The 16,891-nt window shown below is 44.6% G+C and overlaps 1 protein-coding gene across 1 annotated transcript in view; it reads left to right on the top strand.

Annotated features, from left to right (window-relative positions):
• PCCA (propionyl-CoA carboxylase subunit alpha) overlaps positions 1-16,891 on the top strand; it is a 1,163,293-nt gene that overhangs the window by 392,100 nt on the left and 754,302 nt on the right. Inside the window, exon 10 of the mRNA XM_073614439.1 lies at positions 10,148-10,250. Within this exon, the coding sequence (XP_073470540.1) occupies positions 10,148-10,250 (103 nt within the window). The remainder of the gene's footprint in view (positions 1-10,147; positions 10,251-16,891) is intronic.

Here is a 16,891-nt window from a genome sequence, read left to right as displayed (position 1 = left end):
AATGTTCGGATCTAGTAGCGTCCGTCAAAGAGCTTTCTAGCACTGTGCAAACTTTTTTCTAGTTTCCAGTTGCCACAGCCCCAGGTCATTTCTCCGCCAGCACAACGGAGTATTGCGTGAAGCTTAATGGATGCTCCCTCTGGGAGTGGAGAGAATCCAGGAGGCACCAGAGAGGAAATTGAGGAGGAGCCTGATAGTGTTTCTTCAGATTTCCAAGGGGAGTCGGAGGGAGAGGAAGTGGATGGGGAATCCACAAAAGCCTCTCACTACAAACTTTCTCTGGAAAAAGTGGAGGAGCTCTTAGGAGCTATTCATGCCACTTTAGGAATCCAGGAGGAAAGGAAGAAGTTATCACTCCATGACCAGATGTATAAGGGCCTGGAGGAGCATAAGAAGGTGTTTCCGGTCCATGAGGTCTTGGTTGATGCCATCAAAAAAGAGTGGCAGGACCCGGAAAGGAAACCTTTCTTTTCAAGAAGTCTTAAACAAAGGTTTCCCTTTGCAGAAGAGGAGGCGCTGGTATGGAATAAATCACCTAAACTAGACGCCGCCTTTTCACAGGTCTCCAGGCATACTGACCTGGCTTTTGAGGACATGGGGGAGGATAGATTCCCTCTTGAAAAAATCCTGGGATTCTTCTCTGGGTAACCTCAAGCCTGCCATGGCGTCCACAGTGGTGGCACGGAACATGGAATATTGGTTGACGCAAATTAAAGCGCACATAGAGGCAGGGACATTTAAGGAACAATCCTGTCGTCTTTCCCTATGCTCCTTAAGGGGGTGGCTTATCTTGCGGACACCTCGGCAGAATTGTGCGTATGTCTGCAATATCTGCAGCATTATCCAATTCAGCAAGGAGAGCTTTATGGCTTAAGACGTGGCAGGGAGATAACGCATCTAAAATCAAACTTTGCGGAATCCCTCTCACAGGGGACTTGCTGTTTGGACCTGGTCTGGAGGCCGTCTTGGATCGGACGTCCGACAGAAAAAAGGCTTTTCCTTTTAAAAGGAAATTTGTAGAGACTAAAAAAGTCTCGCCCTCAGAAGAAGTTTGACCCCCAAAAACTGAACAACAGAAAAGGGGTTGGGGACAAAAGGGCAAAGGGCGTGGGGGGGCTATTTTTCGCCCTCCTGAACAACCCAAAAAGACCAAGTGACGGAACCACAGTGGGAGGAAGATTGGGGTACTTCCTCCCACAGTGGGAGATGATCACCTCCAACCAATTTGTTTTGGGGATCATAAGAAGAGTGTACCGGTTGGAATTTGCAGAAGGCGAGACAGGCAGAGGCTTTTATTCCCACATCTTTGTGGCTGGCAAACCGTCTGGGAATTTCAGTTCCTCCGAATGGACTCCATCTACTCGGTGAAAGCGCTTCTTCCCCCGGACTGCTTCATGGCATCGGTAGACTTGAAGGATGCCTATCTGCACATTCCCATAGCAGAAGGGTACCAGAAGTTCCTCAGGCTGGCAGTGAATACCAAAGAAGGGACATTTCACTGGCAATTCAGGGCCCTTCCCTTCGGCCTGTCCTCTTCCCCCGGCATCTTCACCAAGGTCATGGTGGAAGTCTTAGCTTTTCTGCGGCTCAGAGGCATCTCAGTAGTCACATACTTAGACGACCTGCTCCTGTTTGCCTCTTCCCCGGAACAGTTGTTGCGGGATCTACAGTTAACAAGAGACATCCTGGAAAATCTAGGTTGGCTTTTGGACCTGGAGAAATCCAACTTGATCCCGTCACAAAAGGTGATCTTTCTGCTTTGTTGAATCCAACACGTAACCCAGAAAGTCTTCCTTCCCTTGGAAAAAATCCAGAAGGTGGACAGGGCAATGTTACTCCAGGACAGCCATCAGATATCGGTAAGAAGAGCTATGTCAGCTTTGGGCTTACTGACATCATCGCTTCCAGCAGTTCAGTGGGCAGGGTTACATTTTCGCCCTCTACAACTGTTCATCCTGAGGGTCTGGGACCGCAGTCAGGGGTCTTTGGACTCCCTGATAACGGTGGCGAGTCAAATCAAGAGGTCCCTCTGGTGGTGGAGAAAGGGGGCCAGTCTTTCACAGGGTCTGGATTGGGTCCTACCAGTGTCCAGAACTATCGCGACCAATGCGAGCGGCACAGGTTGGGGTGCGCATCTAGATTCCCGTATGGTTCAGGGTGTCTGGCCGAGAAAGGACGCAAGAAAGTCCTCAAAGTGGAGGGAACTGAGAGCTATAGCCTTGGCACTCAGAGCCTTTCAGAGGGAACTCCAGGGGCAGCATGTGAGAGTCCGATCGGACAACTCCTCTGCAGTAGCCTATATAAACAGGCAGGGGGGTACCAAGAGCAGATCCCTGTGGGTCCTCGCAGAAACCATTCTCAGGTGGGCCGAAGCAAATGTCCTGTCCCTTTCGGTGGTGCATTTGAAGGGGGAACAAAATCAGGTGGCAGATTTCCTCAGCAGGAGATTGCTGAGAGAAGGCAACTGGGTTTTGAACCAGGAGGTTTTCGAGGCAATATCTCGAAAGTGGGGAAGGCCTTGTGTAGACCTTTTCGCTTCGAGAGAAAACAGAAAGACGCGTCTTTTCTTCCCTGTGCAGATGGGACGGGGCACTTGGAGTGGACGCGTTGGCTCAGAGCTGGTCTTTCGCCAGGTGTTATGCCCCCCCCCCCCCCGTACTGATTCCAGCGGTACTGAGAAAGTTCCAGTTGGAGAGCACAACTCTCATTCTAATTGCACCACATTGGCCCAGGAGGCCATGGTTTTTTATCCTAAGGAGTCTAGCAGCGAAACCACCCTGGTTTCTGCCAGTCCAGGAAAATCTTCACTACGGCAAGGAGAGTGAGTGGACTCGAAGCCCTCTCTATTAGGGCACTTTTTTTCCAGGTGTTTCCGGACCGTGTGATTTTTAGAACCGATCCGGCCTTTTTGCCAAAAGTGGCCTCGAATTTTCATAGAGGCCAAGAAATTATTTTCTTGGTGCTCTGAAGAAGCTTTGGATAAAGCGAAACATGTAAGCATGACTACAACATGGCACCCGTGATGAGGACATCGAGAGCACCACCTATTTACTCGGCTGTTCCCCCCTCTAATCTTTCTCGGACCGACAACCAGTCCCAGAGACCAGCTATTGATACAACTACTATCAGTGACACCATTGCAGTTCATCTCTGGGAATGACTTTGTATACAACAGGATGATTTACCCCCCTGCTACTCCCTGACATGGACCTTTGCATCTACAAACTAACAGAGGAGACTGCTCTGCCACTCTCCACTTGTATCTTCATGCAGCGGCTGTGACTGTAAAAGATCATTGAAATCTCGTCTAGACGCCGGAGACTGCGGGTAACTTCGCACCTGAAGATGTGGTGAGCTGTATTATCTCCTAAATCATTGTTATCAGGAAATAACATATACAATACAAGTCAAATGTCTATGTAACATTTAGTACTGCTACTAAGTGTCAACAGACAGTGATCTCTGTTTATTAATGGGCAGCTGTTGAAACAAGAAAGTCTCCTTTGCAACATAAGTGTCTTTATCGGGTATACCGAGGAACCTTCATGCAGCACCAGCACCTTCCAGCTTGTTATTAAAATTTTTCATGTTCCGAGGAGGGACAATTTTGAATAGCTATATACCACTAAGGAAGAGAGCTTAGAGATAATAACCATCATTTCCCAGAGCTTATGGACATATTTGTCTGCAAATTCCAACCGATCTGTGGATCGATCCTGGTCTATAGGTGAATGTGTGGATGAGAGGGTTATGTATGGTGTTACTGAGTGAAGGGTGGCCACCGATGTCCTATTTAGACACTAGGTCTTTTTAATATGTGTTGGGGATAGGAGTACATTAATGTGTATATATATTTTTTTCTATTCAATTTTTGCTAAACACATCTTTTATATCTTCTCTATATGGATAAATAATAAATGATTAATAGTTTTTTCCACCGATTTGTCCTCTCAGAAGAATTTCTGTGTGGTCCTTTCACAATTTTCTTATAGTTATATGTTCAATTCAGAGGATAACCACATTTACGGATCTCCATAATTACAATATATTAATATTTGGACACCCCAATGTGACGGTGGGATCGGGTGAGTCTCCAACAGGTGAGGCTGATATACTGCTGCTAATTAGTCACCTGAGAACACCTGATTTCTTTCCCTGTGGAGGAGCTGTGTTCCCTCCCCTCTTTTTCTTGTTTCTTTACAAGAAATTATTTTGCCTACCTTCTGTTTGAATCCTGTGAGGGAACAGGAACATATTTTTCATAAATTGGACGTAAGAAGGTGCGTCCTTAAGTACTTGGAAGGTACAAAACCGTTTAGAAAGTCTGAGTCCTTTTTGTATTATTTTCAGGAACTAAGAAAGGATGCAGAGCCTCTAGGCGCACAATAGCCAGATGGTTAAGTTTAGCCATTATTCAAGCTTATGTAGTCAGTGGTTTGGAGCCCCCGGAAGGTATTAAGGCACATTCCACCAGGGCAATGGCGACTTCTCAGGCAGAGTGGGCTGGTGCATCTCTGGAGCAGATCTGTAGGGCGGCAACGTGGTCCAGGATTGACACGTTCGTGAAGCACTACAGATTGGATCTACTGTCAGCAAAAGACCAGGCTTTTGGTTGTAAAGTTCTGCAGGCAGTAGTCCCACTCTAAGGTAAGGTGCTCGCTTATCCTCTCTATGGTGCTGTCCTGAAAGACGGAAATTGGAAAATCAGAGTTACTTACTGGTAACGTCCTTTTCCAGGAGTCTTTCAGGACAGCACGGATACCCACCCAAACTTTTGGACATTCCTGAAGAACTCGTCGCATGAGAACGTCAGGTAAGATAGAGATTATTATGACGTGTTCTTGTGTCTCCCCAGCTGGCCGGAGGTCCTCTTGAAGAACTGAGGGGCCGGGGGGGCGGTGAGGATTAAATCTTGAAATTGAAGGCGGTGTTTCCTGAGAAGGGAGGAGCCAAGGTCTCTCTATGGTGCTGTCCTGAAAGACTCCTGGAAAAGAACGTTACAGGTAAGTAACTCCAATTTTTTTATTTATTTTTTTTTCTGCACAAAATTGTCACTAAATGATATATTGTTCAAACATGGCATGGTTATGTGTGGAATTACATCCCAAAATGGGTTCTGCTGCTTCTCCTGAGTTCGGGGATACCTCATGTGTGAGACCTTTTGGGAGCCTAGCCGCGTACAGGACCCCGAAAACCAATCACCGCGTTCAGGATTTCTAAAGGAGTACATTTTTGAATTCACTCCTCACTGCCTATCACAGTTATGGAGGCCCTGAAATGTCCACATAGCACAACCCCCCCCCCCCCCCATGACCCCATTTCGGAAAGTAGACACCCCAAGGTATTTGCTAAGAGGCATGGTGAGTATTTTGCAGATCTCATTTATTTTTGAAAATGAAGAAAGAAAAGAAAAATTAATTTATTTTTTACTTTTTTCAATTTTCAAAACTTTGTGACAAAAAGAGATCTGCGAAATATTCAACATGCCTCTCAGCAGATAGCTTGGGGTGTCTAGCTTCCAAAATGGGGTCATTTGGGGGGGTGTGCTATCTGGGCATTTCATGGCCTACGAAACTGTGATAGGCAGTGAGGAGTGAAATCAAAAATGTAATTCCACATATAACCATGCCATGTTTGAACAATATATCATTTAGTGACAATGTTGTGTAAAAAAAATTTAATTTTCCCGCAACTTGTGGCAAAATATAAAATATTCCATCTATCTTGTCATTTCATGGCCTCTGAAACTGTGATAGGTAGTGAGGAAGTGAAATCACCATTTTACGCCCTTAGAAAGCCTGAAGGTGGCGATTGGTTTTCGGGGTCCTGTATGCGGCTAGGCTCCCTAAAATTCTCACACATGTGGTATCCCCGTACTCAGGAGAAGCAGCAGAATGTATTTTGGGGTGTCATTCCACATATGCCTATGGCATGTTTGAGCAATATTTAGTGACAACTTTGTGCAAAAAAAAAAAAAAATAATAATTTTCCCGCAACTTGTGGCAAAATATAAAATATTCCATGGACTCAAGATGCCTATCAGCAAATGGCTTGGGGTGTCTACTTTCCAAAATGGGGTCGTTTGGGGGGGAGGGGTTGTGCTATCTTGGCATTTTATGGCCTTCGAAACTGTGATAGGTAGTGAGGAGTGAAATCAAAAATTGCGCCCTTAGAAAGCCTGAAGGCGGTGCTTAGTTTTCGGGGTCCTGTACGCGGCTAGGCTCCCAAAAAGTCTCACACATGTGGTATCCCCATACTCAGGAGAAGCAGCAGAATGCATTTTTGGGGTGTAATTCCACATATAACCCATGGCATGTGTGAGCAATATATCATTTAGTGACAACTTTGTGTAATTTTTTTTTTTCTTGTCATTTTTCAATCACTTGTGACAAAAAAATAAAATATTCAATGGGCTCAACATTGCCTCTCAGCAATTTCCTTGGGGTATCTACTTTCCAAAGTACTGCCCTGCCTATTTTAGCACCTCAAGAAATGACATAGGTAGTCATAAACTAAAAGCTGCGTAAATTCCAGAAAATGTACCCTAGATTGTAGATGCTATAACTTTTGCGCAAACCAATAAATATACGCTTATTGACATTTTTTTTTTTTTTTTACCAAAGACATGTGGCTGAATACATTTTGTCCTAAATGTATGACTAAAATTGAGTTTATTAATTTTTTATAACAAAAGTTAGAAAATACTATTTTTCAAAATTGTCGGTATTTTTCTGTTTATATCGCAAAAAATAAAAATCGCAGAGGCAATCAAATACCATCAAAAGAAAGCTCTATTTGTGGGAAAAAAGGATGCAAATTTTGTTTGTTTACAACATTGCATGACCGCGCAATTACCAGTTAAAGCATCGCAGTGTCAAATTGTAAAAAGTGCTCCGGTCATTGAGCTGCCAAATCCTCCGGGGCTGAAGTGGTTAAAAAACCCAGAAGGCACCCTAGTTGAAAAAAGCTGATATACAGTAATGCTTTTCAAAGCAAGACATTTATTGTTATACTTTTCATTTCAGAATGTACTGTAATTTCTAAATCATAAATAAACATGACATGGTGGTTGAAAAATCCAACAAATTGATCTTTGTTAGTCATGGCATTAATGTATATTATCTAATTCGCAAACTGCACATTTACTTGTTTACATCCTAATAAGAAATTGCTGGTGCCAGGCTTCATTTGGGGGGTACATTTCGGCTTAATGCACACAGGTTTACTGTAATGCCCCATGCACACTATCGAACTTTCCGACAACAAAACCGTGGATTTTTGTTTGAAGGATATTGGCTCCAACTTGTCTTACATACACATGGTCACACAAATGTTGGCCAACAATTACGAACGTAGTGACGTACGTACGTGATATCTCCATTACGAACGTTAGTTTTACAAGACCGAGCGCTTCAGGCTCGCACTTAATTCCGGGCATGCATGGACTTTTGTCTGACGGACTTGCGTACGCACAATCGGAAAGTCTGACAACAAACATTTGTTGGCGGAAAATTTGAGAACCCGGCTAGCCAACATTTGTTGGCGGAAAGTCCGACAACAAATGTTCGATGGAGCATACACACGGTCGGGCTTTCCGCCAACAAGCTCACATCCAACATTTGTTGTCGGAAAAACAGATTGTGTATACGGGGCGTAAGACCCCTTTCACACAGGGGCATTTTTCAAGCGCTATTGGGCTAAAAATAGCACCTGAAAAAACCTCCCCTGCAGCCCCAGTGTGAAATCCCAAGTGCTTTCACACTGGGGCAGTGCGCTGGCAGGACGTTAAAAAAAGTCCTGCAAGTAGCATTTTGGGGGAGGTGTATACACCGCTCCTGCCCATTGAAATGAATTGGCACTGCTGCCAAAGCGCTTTGGCAGCGGCGCTGCACAGGCTCATTTAACCCTTTATTCGGCTGCTAGCGGGGGTTAAAATCGCTCGCTAGCTCCTGAATAGCGGCGCTAAAACTAGCAGCGTTTTACCGTCAACGCCCACCCCAGTGTGAAAGAAACCTTAATGCAGTTTCTGCTTACAGGAGAAAATCAATGTTAAAACCTCACCTAAGGTGCTTTTTTTTTTTTTTTTTTCAAATGAGTTTAGCAGAGTGTAGCAGCATTTGGTGTTTGGGAGTTTAGGCGTTTGCCATTTTTTATTCCCAAAGCTCCTCCCCTGAATGCAATTCTTCCGCCTTAAACGCTACCACCTGCTAATCAAAACACAACTATAGATTCCCACACCTTAACGGCATAGCTTGCAGGCGATTCGTTTGTGTGCTGGATAAATATTTCTTCTGCTGGGGAAATTTTTCTTAACTTCCCATCTTGGAGACACAATAGGAAGTGAGAGAAAATCTCTTCAAAGTAAGAGACAGTTGGCACCAGAACATGTGTCCCCATTGGATAATTTTGCCCTTAGCTCTTGTTTTACTGAAAATGGTAAAATTTAGGATTTCCCGTTACAATATGTCTTGGTTACAACATGTCTTGGTTACAACTGTTAATACCAGTAGAATGGGAAATCTCTCCAAGAGGGACACCAACCACAAACACTTGGCAGAAGGTCTAATCCTGCCCCACTCTATCCAAATATTTTTTATTGTTTACATAACTTTAAAGCTCGACTTTAGGATACCCTCCTTTTAGAGTCTCTGCCTGGGACACCCCTCCCCGAAATGTTTCACCTCCTAGACTGAGCTTTATCATGACCTCTGATTAAAGGAGTTGTAAAGTCAGAAGGTTTTTTTTATCTTAATGCATTCTTTGCATTAAGATAAAAAGCCCTTTTTGTGCAGCAGCCCCCCTAATACTTACCTGAGCCCCATCTCTGTCCGGTGATGTCTACGAGTGTCTCGACCATTTGAGACTCTCCCTCCTGATTAGCTGAGACACAGCAACGGCGCAATTGGCTCCCGCTGCTGTCAGTCAACCAATCAGGAGAAAGAGTGGGCAGGGTCACAGCTCTGTGTCTAAATGGACACAGGGAGTTGTGACTTGGCTGGGGTGCCCCCATAGCAAGCTGCTTGCTGTGGGGGGCACTCAACAGGAGGGAGGAGCCAGTAGCCCAGAAGAGGGACCCGGGAAGATGCGGATATCGGCTGCTCTGTGCAAATCCTCTGCAACAGAGCAGGTAAGTATAACATGTTTGTTATTTTTATTGAAAACAAAAATTAGACTTTACAATCACTTTAAGCCCAGTCTCGTGGGTGAAAGATGCCAGGTGGGGACTGTGTGGATGAATTAACGTCATGAGCATTTGCACCTTCACAGAATGCAGCAGTCTTATTTCTCTTGGATTTGTACTGTCTCTGGGGTATGGGACATGCTCCTGGCATGAAGAATTAAACATGATTATCCTGTTTTGATGATTGTGTCTTTTATGTGCCTTCCACCCTATATGCACTGTATGGTGGTACGGCTACATTATGTTCTGTCCTTGTTATACACCATATATTGTAGCCCTTGGGATTTGTTTGGATATTGTACTATTTCTCATGCACAACTCTATGCTTTTTATTCATTTTTTTCCCCCAAAAACATTTAAATGAAAATTATATCAGTACAAATAAGTACAGATAAAAGCCAATGAACTACAAGGTATTAGAGTGTTGTATTACAGAATAAAGATAGAACAATGAGAAGATGTAATATAAAAAGCGTCAGTTTCATGGATGTCGGAAGATGACAGAAGTACAAAGAAAAAGAAAATTTTTTTAAAGTGCAATTTTTTCGATGTGACAAATGTAACATAATAATGCAAGTAGCTTAATTGTAGGGAACATATGTAATGTTGGCAGGTATGGGGCGGGGGATGAAAACAACGAGAAGAAAAGCATTAATTTTATGCAACACTGAAGCAAGAAGTAACGGAAAAAATATTGCATGGGAGGGCACATGCACATATTCAAAATTGATAGAAGGGTAAAAGCAGCTATGACCAATGTAATCCTCCCCCCAAAAAAGGGGGGAGATGGGTAAAATGAGGGGAACATGGGGGGAACATTTTTATTGTATGTCACTAATGTAAGAAAAAAAAAAATATTTTGCTGTAGTATTTGGTACCATTACATGCCAACAAAATGCAAATATGTGATTTTTTTTTTTTTCCTTTAAATCGTGTGACTTTAATTTACCAACTCTTTTTTCATAGGGATGGATTCAGGTTTTCAGCACAAGAAGCAGCGTCAAGCTTTGGAGATGATCGTCTGTTGATAGAGAAATTCATTGACAATCCCCGTCACATAGAGATTCAGGTGAGCGTTCTGTTTTGCATTCACAAGATGACTTTCCGCTTAGATATTTAAGGGGTGTATCTACAACTTAAAGTGATTGTAAAAGATCACTTTTTAAAACAACCCATTCCGTTTAAAATAGAAATTAAAGGCAAACCATTGATGTATAGATATAAAAAAAAAAAAAATTTTTTTTTTTTTTTTTCATTTTTTTTTATAAGTGATCACATTCCCTCTGTTCTCCGCTGCATTAAAGCTGGGGGGAGGAGAAGCAGCAGCACACTGAGCTTCCCAGTGAATGGCTGTGCAGGGGGGGGGGGGGTGTCAGGATAAGTCTAATTATTGGAGGGGAGTACACTGTGTTCCCAACACAGCTAGAGAACTGACCACACTGTGCTCTCCTGCTTAGTATGGTCAATTTCTAATAGGAAAGCAGAATGACTAGCAGGAACACCAGGGATTTCACATAAAGGAAGCAATACAAAGAGAACAGAATGCTTTCTCATACAAGTACATGGTACAGCAGGCACATATCAGGAATATGAAGTGTTGGGGTAACAAACGCTTTAAAGCTCCAGAAATTCATATGGCTCACAATTTTGGCATATTTGGGGAAATTAACTTTAAAGGTTCTCTCCATTTAGATTAGACATTTAAAGAGATTGTAAAGCCTTTTTCTAAATAAAAATAAGAGGGTATACTTAGCCTGCTGTGTGCAATAGTATTGCACAGAGCAGTCCCTTACCTCGTTCCTCTTCTGGATTCCCCCCGCTAGTGCTGCCCGCCGCTTCTTCCTGCGGTTACCTCCATAGCAAGCAGTGTGCGAGCGCAGTTCTGAGCCAGGCTGTTTGTGTCCATGGACACACACAGCACAACTCTGCCGTGACCCCAGCTCTCTCCTGACAGTATACTCCCTATATAACCCCTCCTCCTTCAGGAGTACCTCAGTTTTTTCGTCAGTGTCTAAGGTGTTGGTCACGAGTGAAGATGTGCTCTGAAGAGCTCCACTGGAGGGATCCCTGCTGGATTTAAACAGCCTACATAGACTGGATCCATCCAAAGTGCCACTGAGGCCAAGGGGGATGGTACCCAGGCCTCGTATACGAAACATGAGGTTTTGCCTGTAACGCCTCTCTTTGTAGGGCTTTTTGGTCATGCTACATTACCTAAAATTTTTGCCTGGCGGGGTGCTAATACAGGTCCAAGGGAGTGGGGACCCGGTCTTTGAAGGTTTGCTAACGCAGCCCACTGTGATGGGTGAAGACTGGATCTGTCTGTTACAGCAGTATCCTGCAGTGAGGAAAAGGTGAGGGAAGAAGCCTAGGAACTGTAAAAAGTCCACCTATGCTTTTTTTCTTCCACAAGTAAAATGTTGTCATACCTAAAGTCTCCACTAGAGGAAGTAAATGCATACCTTAGTACGTTGCTTCTCAGTCAGTTCAGAAGTCCCAGCTAAACAGCACGTGTGTGGTCTCAGCAAATCGGGGGGGAATTCCTCATCCAGAACATTTCCCCCCTGGGGGAAGGGAGGTGTACAACAGTAGATTGTATTCCCCCACCCCCCTCGGGGGGTGCGACATCTTTCATATGTTTACTTTTTTCCCAACAGAAGTTTTTTCAAACTTCCTGCCTCCCCAACCCTCCCTTCTCTCCGCTCTTGCTCAAGGAGCGTATCGAATGTCGTCCGCACGTGCATGGACTATGGCTCTGGTTAAACAGAGGGGGGGACGTGCTTAGTGACTAAGGGTCTGTGTCTCAGGAACGTGTGCGGGACGTAAGTCCACAAGCAGCACACAGCGCAGGCGCTGGAGAGAGGAGACCGAGACAGATGCTTCACAGCTTAACAGCTGAAGTCTGACACAGAGGACGCAGGAGCACTGTGGGCACGTAAGGTTGATGCAGGAATTTCTAGTTTTTGAGCTTTTTTGTATTTAGACTTACACAAGCAGCTGCACTTTTTTCACTTAACAGAGAAATTTCCTTTATAGCTACAACCTCTTACGGAGATGGTTCGTGCCTCTTTCAAGCTACACCTGGCGGAGTCAGCTGAAAGTTCTGTTTCTTCTTTAGGTTTCTTAACCACTTCCCGCCCGCCCACCGTCATATGACGTCCTGGGCTTTGGGCGGGTATATCTGAATGATGCCTGTAGTTACAGACCTCATTCAGATATTGCCGGTTTCGGCCGGCGAATCTCTACACCATAGGAACGATCATAGAGGCCGTTCCACCGCTTGATCGTTCCTATGGGAGGCGAGAGGGGATGTCCCCCCCCCCCCCCGCCACCCTCCGGTGCTTGCTCCGACTCACTGTTACGATCGGTGAGGCGGAGAGCGGATCCGCCGGTGCCGGATGTAGATCATAGAGATTTCCAGCGGACCAGAGGGTCGCCGGAGTCTCTATGATCATCGGAGGCCGGGCGCGATGTTATGACGTCACGCCTGGCCTCTCCATTCAAAAAAACGGCGCCGCTTCGGCTGGGAAGCAGTGATTGTTTTATTTTTTTTTTTATTTCAGGCTTCCCAGCCTAGTGGTGAGATATGGGGTCTTCTTGACCCATATCTCACTATTAAGAGGACCTGTCATGTCTTATGCCGCGTACACACGAGCGGACTTTACGGCGGACTTTGCCCGGCGGACTGGATTTCGTCGGACAATTCGATGTGTGTGGGCTCCAGCGGACTTTGTTTTCTCAAAAGTTGGACGGACTTAGATTTTAAACTTGTTTAAAATTTATCCGTTGAAATCGAGTCCGGTCGAAAAGTCCGCTCGTCTGTATGCTAGTTCGACGGACAAAAAGGCACGCTAGGGCAGCTATTGGCTACTGGCTATGAACTTCCTTGTTTTAGTCCGGTCGTACGTCATCACGTACGAATTCGACGGACTTTGGTGGATTGTGTGTAGGCAAGTCCGTTCATTCACAAAGTCCGTCGGAAAGTACGTCGAAAAATCCGCCGGGCAAAGTCCGCCGTAAAGTCCGACCGTGTGTACGCGGCATTATTCCTATTACAAGGGTTGTTTACATTCCTTGTAATAGGAGTAAAAGTGATCAAAAATGTTTGTTTTTTTTTTTCAAAAAAGTGTCAAAATAAAAAAAAAGAAAATATAATTAACAATAGAAAAAAAAAAAATTTAAAGCGCCGCTGTCCCTGTGTGCTCGCACGCAGAAGCGAAAGGCATACGTAAGTCCCGCCCACATATGAAAACAGTGTTCAAACCATACATGTGAGGTATTGCCGCGAACGTTGGAGCGAGAACAATCATTTTGTCACTAGACCTCCTCTGTAACTCAAAACATGTAACCAGTAAAAAAATTTCAAGCGTCGCCTATGGGGATTTTTAAGTACCGAACATTGGCGCCATTCCACGAGCGTGTGCAATTTTGAAGTGTGACATGTTAGGTATCTATTTACTCGGTGTAACTTCATCTTTCACAATACGCAAAAACATTGGGCTAACTTTACTGTTTTGTTTTTTTTTTTTTTTAAACACAAAATTGTTTTTTTTCCCAAAAAAAAAGCATTCGAAAAATTCCTGCACTAATACCGTGTGAGATAAAAAGTTGCAACAACCGCCATTGTATTCTCTAGGGTCTTTGCTAAAAAACCATATATAATGTTTGGGGGTTCTATGTAATTTTCTAGCAAAAAAATGATGATTTTTACATGTAGGAGAGAAATGTCAGAATTGGCCTGGTAGGGAAGTGGTTAAAACCTTCACAGCCTCTTCATACGTTTCCTTACTAGAAAAGCTTATTTATACTGAATGGGATCTCCCGGATAAGCATTTTCTCCCTCCAAAGAGATTCTCAGCACTCTATCCCATGGAGCAGAAATTCCCAAGAACCGAAAGAGCCTTGCCCATCAATATCTTAGAGATTTGGGCAGTGCGTCTGGCTCTGAAGACCTGGACTTTCAGGTTATGGGATTGTCCTGTCAGGATCACAATCCGACAATGCCACAGCTGTGGCCTGTATCAATCACCAAGGGGGAACCAAGAGTCTTGCAGCACAGACAGAGGTGAACCATATTCTAACTTGGGCAGAAAGGAATGTTCCGTGCCTATCGGCAGTCTTCATTCTGGGAGTAGAGAATTGGCAGGCGGACTACCTGAGTCGCCAGCAGTTATTCCCGGGGGAATGGTCTCTTCCATCCAACATTTTTCGGGCTGTTTGCCAAAGATGGAGGAATCCGGACGTAGATCTTCTAGGGTCCAGAGACAAGTGATCCACTCACATGCGGAACAGATGCGTTTGGTGACCCTGTGGGATCAGTTCTCACTGATCTATGCATTTCCCCCGATTCAGTTGTTGCCATGACTTCTTTGCAGGATCAAGCTGGAAAGAAAGCCGGTAATTCTGGTAGCACCAGCATGGTCCAGAAGGTCATGGTATGCAGAAATCGTAAAGATGACAGTGGAGGATCCATGGGCCCTTCTACTACGGCTAGATCTACTCTCTCACAGGGGCCGATATTCCATCCTGCCTTACGAACAGCTTGGCTATTGAAACCCACATTCTGAGAAAACGTGGGCTTTTCGGGTCGGTTGTCTCTACCTTGATTATTGCAAGGAAGCCAGCTTCCAGAACTATATATTATAGAGTCTGGAGGGCATATGTTTCCTGGTGTGAATCCAAGGGTTGGCACCCTCGGAGGTATATCATAGGCAGAATTCTTGCCTTTCTACAATTAGGGGTAGAGATGAAGTTGGCCTTGAGTACTATTAAGGGCCAAGTCTCAGCTTTATCGGTCTTATTTCAAAGAGCGCTTGCTACACATTCTTTAGTCTGGATTTTTATGCAAGGGGTGATGCGGCTTAATCCGCCAGTTAAATCACCTTTGAACCCTTGGGACTTTAACTTAGTTTTGACAGTGTTACAAAAACAGCCATTTGAACCGATAAAGCATATTCCCTTAGTCCTCCTGACAAGGAAGCTAGTGTTCTTGGTTGCTATATCCTCAGCAAGGAGGGTTTCGGAATTGGCTGTTCTTTCTTGTAAAGAGCCATACTTAATTATTCATGAGGACAAAGTGGTGTTACGCCTTCATCCAGATTTTTTGCTAAAAGTGGCCTCAGGTTTTCACCTGAACCAAGATATTGTCCTGCAATGGTTTTTTCCAAAACCATGTTCCAGGGAAGAGAAGTCACTACATTGTTTTGATGTGGTGAGAGCGGTCAAAGTCTATTTAAAGACAACTGCTCAGATTCGGAAGACTGATGTCTTATTTGTTCTGCCCAAAGGTCCTAAGAAAGGACAGGCAGCGTCGAAATCCACTGTCGCTAAGTGGATTCGGCAGGTTATAATTCAGACTTATGATTTAAGGGGTAAGATTCCACCTTTTCAAGTCAAAGTGCACTCTACCAGGGTGGTTAGTGCTTCTTTGGCATGCGTCACCAGGCTTCCATGGCTCAGATCTGTAAGGCCGCAACCTGGTCTTCAATACGTACATTCACCAAGCTTTATCAGGGGGATGTAAGAAGGCATGAGGATATCGCCTTTGGGCGCAGTGTGCTGCAGGCAGCATTATAAGTCCTCAAATCTGGGGGTGCCCTATGGGTTTTCTCTCTCTCCCCTCAAATAGCATTGCTATGGGATGTCCCACATAGTGATTACTATGGTGCTCAGTGTCCCATGATGTACGATAAAGAAAATAGGATTTTTATAACAGCTTACCTGTAAAATCTTTTTCTTGGCGTACATCATGGGACACAGAGGCCCCCTGTTTTTGGGGTTTAGGTATATTGCTTTGCTACAAAAGTTGAGGTACTCCTGGAAGGAGGAGGGGTTCTATAGGAAGTGAACTTCATGTATTGGGTATACCAGTGTCCATCACCTGAAGCTGCCTATATACCAACATAGTGATTACTATGGTGCTCTGTGTCCCATGATGTATTCTAAGAAAAGGATTTTACAGGTAAGCTGTTATAAAAAATCCTATTTTTAAGGTTGCCATTTCTTCATCTCAGACACTAGGGAACAAGGATGTGCATCCCTTGGATGTGGTTTTGCAGTCAAAATTTACCTAACGTTGACTGCTGCAATTCTTCAGTCTGATTCACTCTGTGTTTCCTGAAGGCCCAAGGAAGGATCACGTAACTTCCAAATCTACTATTTCTTAAAGAAGTCCAGCCTAAGCTTGTTTGGCTGGGCTTCTATGGGTCACAGGAGTGCAATTAGTTTTGAACTTCTGTGACCTGTTTTTAGCAGAGAGCAGGCTGAAGTCCGCTCTCTGACGTCACAGAAATCAGTCCAGGCGCGGCGTCATCACGACAAAGTCTGGATCCGCCAGATGCTTGGCCGTCTCAGCCCCTCAGCAAGCAGCTGAGAGCCTGAGACGGCAGATCCCTGCCCCTCCATAGACCAGCGGTCCAGTGAGCGCGGGGGGTGGCAGAGTGGAGAGCTTGGGGAGCTGTGAGAACCGAGCCATCGGCGTTGTTCGATCACTCGGTTCTCCGTGCACAGGCGCCGGGGGACAGATGTAGCATCAGGCCAATGCTGCATCCATCTAGGTAAGTATGATTCTGGAAAAAAAAAAAAACATCTCTTTTTTTACTCTTATTACTCAAGCTTATGGTCTAAAAGGCCAAGCTGATAGCTCATTCACCCAGGAGTTCTGGTGCTTCCTGATCTTCAGTTCAAAGTTTTACCAAGTGGATGTTCAAT

Source organism: Aquarana catesbeiana, linkage group LG02 (assembly GCF_042186555.1).
Source record: "Aquarana catesbeiana isolate 2022-GZ linkage group LG02, ASM4218655v1, whole genome shotgun sequence".
Lineage (NCBI taxonomy): Eukaryota > Metazoa > Chordata > Amphibia > Anura > Ranidae > Aquarana > Aquarana catesbeiana.
This window is presented reverse-complemented; position numbering and strand designations above follow the sequence as displayed.